Source organism: Bidens hawaiensis, unplaced genomic scaffold, assembly GCF_021521415.1.
Source record: "Bidens hawaiensis isolate Kalapana, Puna unplaced genomic scaffold, B.hawaiensis_p1.1 tig00011619_1, whole genome shotgun sequence".
Taxonomy (NCBI): domain Eukaryota; kingdom Viridiplantae; phylum Streptophyta; class Magnoliopsida; order Asterales; family Asteraceae; genus Bidens; species Bidens hawaiensis.
Genome location: NW_027491908.1, coordinates 89,866 through 98,795, shown reverse-complemented (window position 1 = coordinate 98,795; position 8,930 = coordinate 89,866). Strand labels below are relative to the sequence as shown.

General features: G+C 37.8%; 2 protein-coding genes across 2 annotated transcripts; both read right to left on the bottom strand.

Annotated features, from left to right (window-relative positions):
* Positions 1-528: 528 nt before the first annotated feature.
* On the bottom strand, positions 529-2,963 carry LOC143538386 (glycylpeptide N-tetradecanoyltransferase 1-like). Its single transcript, XM_077031959.1, has 2 exons — positions 2,922-2,963; positions 529-1,847 (listed from the first exon to the last, which is right to left on the bottom strand). Exon 2 carries the CDS (start codon positions 1,832-1,834, stop codon positions 557-559), a length of 1,278 nt encoding a protein of 425 aa, XP_076888074.1. The 5' UTR covers positions 1,835-1,847; positions 2,922-2,963; the 3' UTR covers positions 529-556.
* A 2,215-nt stretch (positions 2,964-5,178) lies between these two features.
* LOC143538385 (purple acid phosphatase 18-like) lies at positions 5,179-7,958 on the bottom strand. The gene is made up of 5 exons (XM_077031958.1): positions 7,788-7,958; positions 6,097-6,765; positions 5,829-6,017; positions 5,668-5,756; positions 5,179-5,466 (listed from the first exon to the last, which is right to left on the bottom strand). Exons 1-5 carry the CDS (start codon positions 7,938-7,940, stop codon positions 5,247-5,249), a joined length of 1,320 nt encoding a protein of 439 aa, XP_076888073.1. The 5' UTR covers positions 7,941-7,958; the 3' UTR covers positions 5,179-5,246.
* Between the last annotated feature and the right edge of the window lie 972 nt (positions 7,959-8,930).

Below are 8,930 nucleotides of genomic sequence, written 5' to 3'. Positions count from 1 at the left end.
TCCAGTTCATACCCTACCCGGTTCTTAAAAGTTCGCATATCTGGGCATCGGTTCGGGTCGGGAACCGAACCGGTTCTTGATTGGAACCGGTGCCATTTTACAACCCGGTGTGAAAAAACCGGTTTGGAACCGGTTCGGGTTTTCCATTTGAACCCGATTTGTGCACCTCTACTTAGAAGTGCCCCTATAGATTGGAGGTAGGGTGTAAACAAGATGAGTCGCCAGTGAGCCATCCGTGACCGGCTCGCTAAAACCACAAACACAAATTGAGCTCACTGAATATACGAACTTAAGTCTTAAACCCAAGTTTCACTTATCAAGCCCGAGTAGGGCACTAGGCTCACAAACCAAAACAAACTTGATACTAATACTATGACAATCCCAAAACAATATGCTATAAATATCTAACAAACAAAAACTATGAAAATACAATTCACTTAACTAAAAGAGATGGATGTTTATGAATTCAAGAGATCAAATTACCAACCAGAGTACATAGATATTTATCAAAATCTAAAACCAACACAATATCCAAAACCATGATCTAGTTTTCAAACTACAAAAGCACAAGCCCAAGTTCTGATGGTTTTAAGATGTTCTTAATCCTATAATTATAAAGATAATAGTGAAGCTTACCATCACCTGGCCCGTACTTCAACTCCTTCAAGAATGTCTCATTATGCATCACATCCAACGCATTAAAAACATCAAAATCCTTCTGTTTTGCAGCAATAAGAGCATCATTCATCAGCTGAACTAACGGAGTCTTGGTTACAACATTATAATAAGAATAAGCCGCTTTCAGAATCGAGTGAGTCGGGTGCCCGAGAATCGATGATGGCAGAGTGTAAAAACTGCAGAAATCGGTTATTTCATGAGTCTCGGGGCTTTCAACCACATAACTGTCAACAACTTCCTCTTTTGGAAGAATCCAATGTTCCACATCAAGTTCATCAAAATCGGGCGCAACCACAAACTGCAGTAAATAAACCCGAAGTAATCGGGTCACTGCGGGTACATCACGAAGCTTCATTTTTCTAAACCCAGGTGTAACCGGAGTATCAGGTAACTTATACAGCTTCAATGTCCTGCTCATTGTCATCCTCGGGCCTAATCTTGAAAACCCGACATCAATAAGCTTTTTAGGGTTCAAAGACCGGTGCCAGTATTGACAAGAAGTTATTGGCGTCGGTAAAACGACCCCTGCCGTATAAGCAGCTTGCCATATGTTTTCCAAATGAACTCTTCTCGTGACCTCTTTGATCATGACCGGGGCCAAACGTTTGGACCTTAGTTTCTTATGAACACACAAGAAGTTAACCTCTGCCATGCTTACAATTTCATCCCGAACCCGCATTCTTGCAGGTATCCCGGTTATGAAAGCCACAAGCTTTTTTGAAGTCTTGACACGTACCCCGATGTGCCAGGTTTTGTAGTACCCCGGTGGATGTAGGGCCCACCTGAGAAACTCTTTTGAGTAGTTAAACCTAAACATGTTTTCATCGTCTTCAACGTAATTGTTTGACAGTAGGTTATAAACCTCTGCACATGTGTCTGCAGAGTTCATATCACACGTGACCCATTCGTAAGGATTTGGTAGATTATAAGGCTCTTGTTTAACTTCAGAGATAGGTGTCGGTGGTTCAATCGGGCCTTCGGGCAGGCTCGTGTTGGACAGATCCTTGAACTGACCGACGGGCTGCGTTTCCCAAAATTTGTGCCTTTGTGAGATTGAAAGTGTTTCTTGAACCTCTCGTGATAACTCATCAACTGATGCTTCGTTGTTAACGATCTCCAAATTTGTATCATCGTTCACTGATCCATTCTCTGCCATTGTCAATCTAACCCTACATACAATTTTAAGATGGCAATATCCTTAAGTGAACCAAAATCATACACTGCACTTATCAATGTCAAATTCACATCTAATAAGGATGTGCACGGTTCAGTTTGGGTCGATTTTCGGCTAAATCAAACCAAAAACCATAACTTCAGCTTTTGAACTTCTAAAAACTGTTCGTTTCGGTTTTTCGATTTCTGATTTTTTCGGTTATGCCATATGAGCTAGAAAATTTTGGGCCGGAAAAAAAAAATTGCCCCAAAATAATGAATTTGGTCCTAAAACATTTTAAGAATTAATATCTAACTGATTGTTATATAATATTTTGAGTAGCATACTTATTAAATTTTTACAAATTATTTGAAATACGACAACCATACCCAGTAAATCCCACAAATAGCAAAAAGCTATTGGTAGGGTTTGGGGAGGGTGGGATGACATGTAAATTTATTTACAAATTATTTAAAATAAAAATATATAAATCCAGTTCGTTTTTTTGGTTTTTATGGCATACAAAACCAAAAACTAAACCGCAAGTTCAGTTTTTACAAAAACATAAAACCAAACCGTCGGTTTTTGTTGTTCAATGTTCGAACTGCTTTTTTCGGTTTGGTTTTTTCGATTTCATGCACACCCCAGTCATGATCTCTTTTAATCCTTCATTATATAATCTAAATTTTTTATAAATTACTTAAAATAAAAATATAAAATTCAGTTCGGTTTTTATATGCAAAACCGAAAACGTACCCTAAGTTAGGTTTTTACAAAAACATAAAACCGAAATAATATCTGTCTTTGTTCCAGATCAGTTTTTTGATTTTGGTTCGGTTTCGTGCACACCACTAATTTAGATTAAATTACCACTCACTACTTATATTCAAAATTTAGGAACAAATCAGTTCAGTTACAAACATTAATTATACAACAGATATAACAAATTAAACGAGATCCTAACTGCTAGCACAAATTCAACAATTAATAAAGTCATACAACCGATCGGATCATAAAACAAGGTAACCTAATTAATCTATTGAAATCGTTAATAATAACAATTTATTTAATGAAATAGAAATAAACTTACTGTGTGTAGACCTGAAGTCGACGGCCAGCAGCTGAAGCCCTAGCTAGCGTCAAATCTGAGAGCATATATACACAACATTATTATGATACATCAAGGGTAGTTTTGTACTTTAAACATACTCCTCGGCCCAACCAACCACTTTGGGCCACCGGTTTTATTATGTTACTATGATTCAAGTTTTTATGGGATAATGATGGATTGGTGGAAAGTTTTAAATTTTAATCGAGTCTGGTAGAGGTGAGGTGCACAAATCGGGTTTTTTTAATACCCGGGTTCACCGGGTATTGAAAAATCGGGTATTGCTAATGCCCCGGTCGGGTTCAGGTCCGGATATTGTCTCTAAAAACCATACCCTATGCATCGGGTTCGGTCGGGTATAGAACCGGGTATTCTAAAACCGGGTATTTGTATACCCTATTTCGGGTATTGAAAAACTCTATTTTGGGTTTTTTCGGGTATAGATTGGATTTTTCTTAAGGGGTTACAATTTTAGGGGTATTTTCAGGTAATTTCGGGTATTTGAAAAACCCGGTTTTGGGTATTGGAAAACCCCGGTTTCGAGTAAACCGGTTCCGGTTTTCGGGTATTACCGGGTATAAATCGGGCCCGGTTCCGGGTACGGGTTTTGGTACTGAAATGCATACCCTATCCGTATCTTACGGGTGGGGTCGGGTACGGGTTCGAGTATTAAAAACCCGGGTATAACAAAAACCGGTTCCGGGTATTTTTTTCGGGTCCGGTTCCGGGTTCGAGTTTTTTATGCACCTCTAACATCTAGTGTTTGGTACTTTTGTTCGAAGAGTGTGTTTTGTTGGTGTTCGTGGTATTGATTTGGGTTGGCGATGAGTTGGTTTGGGCTATAAGTTTTTAAACTGTACTGATTGGTTTGGTTTATGATTTAGATTGTAAAAAACCCGAGAGAACCATTATGCTAATCATACTATACTCCACTTGGATTACAAACGTCTTGTTACATGTTTTTAAATAACTCATTTGATCATTTTACAAGGAATAAAACAAATGGTTTTTATAAATATGTAAATTTGTACAAATTAGTTGCCAAACATCGATAATCATGTGACACAACTAAATTTAAACTTCTATTGATGTCTCATATATGTTTGTATTTATTTAGATGATGAAGTGTCTCAAATCATGAAACCGCACCTTTTGTACGTTTGATTTTGTTTTTTACAAAATTAGATTTTAATAATCAAAACTATAACTCATTGACCAATAATAATTCATAGACGATTGATCTATAATCAGTGACACTTCTTTCTTTCACTTCTATTATTATTATTATAAGAATAGTCTTTTGCATAATAATCATAGATTTACACTTAATTTCCACTTGATTCCGTTCCCATGGATGGTTTGATTATCAGCAATAGAGAAACGTGTGAAGAACATTGAGCGGAAATGAAGATGCCCCTAGTTAGAGGTGCATAAATTGGGTATTCTCATGAACCGAAACCGGGTAGGAACCGGTTCCGGGTATGATCAACAAAAGTCAAAACCAGGTTCGGGTAGGAACTGGTTCCGGGTATAGTTGGGTATTTAACTGGTTCCACCGGGTTTCGGGTAGGGTTGGGTTGGGTTTTGACCGGGTATTGATGGAACCGGTTCCACCGGGTCCGGGTCGGTTCCGGGTACAATTCTGGGTAAACCCAAAGCCCGGTCCATACCCGTAAGTAGGGTAGGGTCGGGTCTGGTTCCAGGTAGGAATCGCCAGATTAGGTCCAGAACCGGGTTTTTTGTCACCTCTAACCCTAGTTAAGGTCTAGATATGAATGGTTATCGGTAAATAAGTAATAGTTTGAATTATTAAAATCCAATTTGTCTTGCTTTTGTTACGCAAATGTTTGCTTTTGCTTCAAACTTAAAAGAATTAAAAAAAATCGTTGCTAGCGGTTTGGCTTGCAGTATGATCTAAAAACAATATTAAGAGTGTATAGTATAAGGTATGGTAGTGATGGTGCCCATTGTTTACGCGGCACTATAAAGTGGCGATTGTGAACAACGGTGGTGGTGTGAGGGTTAGGGTGGGACATCGGTGGCAAAGCAAATCGGTCGCAGTGTTGACATTACTTTAGATTGATGAAAAAACAGTAATTGTTAAAACTGAAACAATAATCAAGCAAGCAAAAATATACATAAGCGAGGGACAGCGGTGAAAATGGCTATAACGAAGACTATAACACAGGCGGTGGCAAATAAGATATAGAGAATAGCGACTGTCAAGTAACATGTATGATTGACGGTTGCGTATATACACAAGCATACTGAAATCGAGTGTGATTTATACTACCAGCATTTACTACATTAAGGGTACCAAAGTATTTCTCTACCTTCTGTTTGTTCCTTAGTATCACAACCCGTAGTTGTAAACGAGGTTATCCATGCCTCGTCAGACCTCACGGACTCATCATCATCGTTCCTATGCCAGCTCCAAAACGCATGAGTCGAGTTCACTATCTTCAGCTCACCATGACCAAAACTTGCTTCACGAAACACAGACCATTCTGGCGACGGATCCTTGTACCTATTCACGGTCAACCGAAGTCAAACCCCGTGTGTCAGTGGCCATAACATCTCCAGAATGTATGCTTGATGCAGTTAATGTGAAGAAAATTTTAGTAATGAATTACACAAATAGCCCTTAGAGCAAGTTAACTGCGTCTTCACCTGTTCTTTGTGCAAGGGCAAAATAGTAAAAACCCAAGTTTCGTGAAATAGAACTTACTTGTGTGCTAAACCTTCTTTGTTTCCTCCATCTCCGATCGTGATGTGAATAGCACCACACGGGTCAGATTTGCCATTATAGACGCGTTTCTGAAAAATAAGAACAATAACCAATAAATGTTATAACTAAAATAATTACTATAAGTATAATAAACAGTATACCGATTGTTCATAAGCATGCACATGACCAGCAAAAACAATATCAACACCTGCAGCATAAAGCAACGGCTCCATTGCTTCCATCATCTTGTCACCTGCACCTTGATGTGCATAATTACTATTATACCATGGCACGTGGAATAATGCAAGTAACCATGGTGTTTTTTTACGGTCTACGGTTGAAAGATCCGCCTGTTAAATAAAATAACAGAAAATCAGTACGTACATGTTAACAAAATTTATATTGTTAGCTTATAAATAACAAACTTACCTTTAACCAGTTATATTGTTCAGAATTCTCATCATAATCCGTGTACGAACCGAGCATTACAACATGAGCACCTGCAACTTCAAACGAATAATAAAGATTCGAACTTGATCCACTTTCTTCATACGGCATTTTCCACCTGGCATTATACGCTTCAAACCCGTCTATAAAAAACGGTATATTCTCCTTCTCATGATTCCCTTGTGTAACCATCCAAGGTCTTGCACTTGCAAGCGGCTGCACCAGTTCACCAAACGTGTCCCACCGTCTCTGTATGTAATCAGCATACGAAAGATCACCAGGCAGCAGGTGCACGTCATACTCACATAAATCAATGTGGTCTAAAGTTGACTTTGTCCAGCCTGTTTGACCTAAATCACCGGCTACGGCGAACGTAACCGGGAAGTTTGAAGGTGGGGTTTTGAAGTGGAATTCGGCTCCTTCGCCTCCGCATCTGTAATAGTAAACGGTGTTGGGTTTTAGTGGCCCGATAACAGTGTGGTGTATGGTCCCTGAGTTGTATAATATGTAGCTGTAAGAGGTTGTATCTCCATGACCCCTGGAAGTGTATTTTCCGGGTGATGTACCGTATTCAACAAGTGAAGGAGATGATGGGTTACTTGTAATCCAAGTTACCCGAATGTGGTTTTCACCTGCCAAGGAAATATGCACCTGCATGAACAGAAACTTCAAGTATATTTCAAAAGGCCCTAGAAATCGGAATACATTTTTAACACGCATGCACTCCGTACCTCCTAACTTGCATTAATATTTATTCAACAAAATCTACCATATAAAATGGCAACAAGTTCCTACATGGCTACATGATTTGTCATTGCAGTAAGATCAACTGTTGGGCTCGTGGGCCTTTTGGGCCGGATTAGTTGAGATCGCAGAAAAGGAGAAGGGCGCAGGGCAGTTTTATTGTGGATGGTTCAGTTGGGTCGGTTTTGGGCTAAAACCAAACTAAGAGAAACTGCAACTTTTGGAATTTTAAAAACGTTCCGTTTTTCGGTTTCGTTTTGGTTTCGGTTTGGCCATTTGAGCTTGAAACTTTTGGGCCGAAAAAAAAAATTGACCCAGAATAATGAATTTAGGCCTAAATCATTTTGTTAATTAATAACTAATTGATTGTTATACATTTGTGCTAAAATATTTGAGTTACATTAACATATTTATTACATTCTTATAGAATAAATAATAATAATAATAATAATAATAATAAAATGAAAATCTAGAAATTCGTTTCGGTTCGGTTCTTTTGGTTCTTAGTACATACAAAAGCAAAACCAAAACCGAACCATAAGTTCAGTTTTTACAATACAAAAACATAAAACCAACCAAACTGTCGGCTTTTGTTTTTGTTTGGTTTTTTCGGTTTCGGATCGGTTTTTTGTTTTTTTCGGTTTAATGCGCACCATGTAGGCAGCCGGCGCTAAGCCCGGCCTATTTAGTCTTTCTAAATCATGAAGTTTTTAATCCGTTTATCACCGAAATAAAAGAATAACTAGCCAACGCCCATTGACGTTGGCCATTTTAAACAGAACCACGTTAAATCCCAGTGTTCGTTTATTGCTTTCGTGTGTGCTTTATCCTAACTTTAACAACTGAATAAGCAGTTAGGGATTTAGCAAAACCCTAGGCTTACTTAAATACATGTATAATTATAAAGACCAATTAAATTAAATTCAAACCTGTTGAGGTTGAGATGAAGGCTTTGGATCCCATGGGAAGTGTAAAGTTTTTCGAGCTGGTGGCCGGACGTAATCTCCGGTTGCCGTTACGGCGGTGATTAGCAGACCCACCGCCGACAACGGTAACAGTATTTTGAGGTTGTTTGGAAGCATTCTTAGTTATTGTTTTCGTGTAGACTCTGAATTTAAGGATGTCGTCTGATTCAGGTATCGTCTGGTCCGAATTAGGTAGCATGTATTTTATATAATTATTTGATTTAATTGTTTTTATTGTTTATGTTTATTTATTATAGATAGAACCCTTTTTGGTTATGCTTTCCAACTTTAGACCTCAAATTAATTATTGTCCTTTTTTTTTTTTCATTTAAAGTGGTTTTTCTTTTTTAACTTTCAATTTGAATTTTTCCATGGACTCAGATTCACTACAAATTTGTATTAACCTGATTCATGAATAGGAATATCCGGATCCGATAGCATTTAATTTCACGATTTATTGTGAACAAATGGGCAGAAGTAATATTTCCCAATAACCAATTAGACCACATGTGTCATTGTCACAAACTTGTATCAACAGACGTGATTAATGACACCAACCATACACTCCATCACTGTAAGCGCTGCATAACAGAGAGGACTCATATATGCTCTTTCACTCAGTAACACTTTACTTTCGTACCTATTCTCTTCTAAAGAACCTAGTATGAATTTTTACGTCGAATGGTGTTTACTAGAAACACCGCTTTCTTGTAACGACACTAATGGTTTCTGTTTTGCAGGATTAACTGCTGGAAATCGCTAACATTCTCATCAAAAAGGTCTCATTGTTGAACAAGTATGAATAGTGTACTATTCGTATCCGAAATTCCTTCTTCAATCATATTTCTTTAATGTTTTGTTATTGTAAGTTGCTTGAAGTGTCTTTTTTAATCAAATGATGTACAAGTTTTATATAAATCTAGTATTCCTTTGATTCTAATTTATGTGACAAATTATAAAGTACCAATATCGTGGGAACCTTTAACAGCAATTTCGTCCAAGAAACATAAAGCTAAAAACACATGATTGAACAAGGAATACGACTAACTACTTTTTTTTAAGACAAACGATGTCGTTTACATTAGAAGAAATTTCCTTCTTTTATTG

Excerpts from the sequence above, each read along its gene's own strand:
- LOC143538386 (XM_077031959.1), bottom strand. The coding sequence starts at position 1,834 with ATGGCAGAGAATGGATCAGTGAACGATGATACAAATTTGGAGATCGTT.
- LOC143538385 (XM_077031958.1), bottom strand. The coding sequence starts at position 7,940 with ATGCTTCCAAACAACCTCAAAATACTGTTACCGTTGTCGGCGGTGGGT. Across the intron at positions 6,018-6,096 it reads AACAATATAACTGGTTAAAG|GCGGATCTTTCAACCGTAGA; the intron begins GTAAGTTTGTTA and ends TTTATTTAACAG. Across the intron at positions 5,467-5,667 it reads AAAGAAGGTTTAGCACACAA|GTACAAGGATCCGTCGCCAG; the intron begins GTAAGTTCTATT and ends GACCGTGAATAG.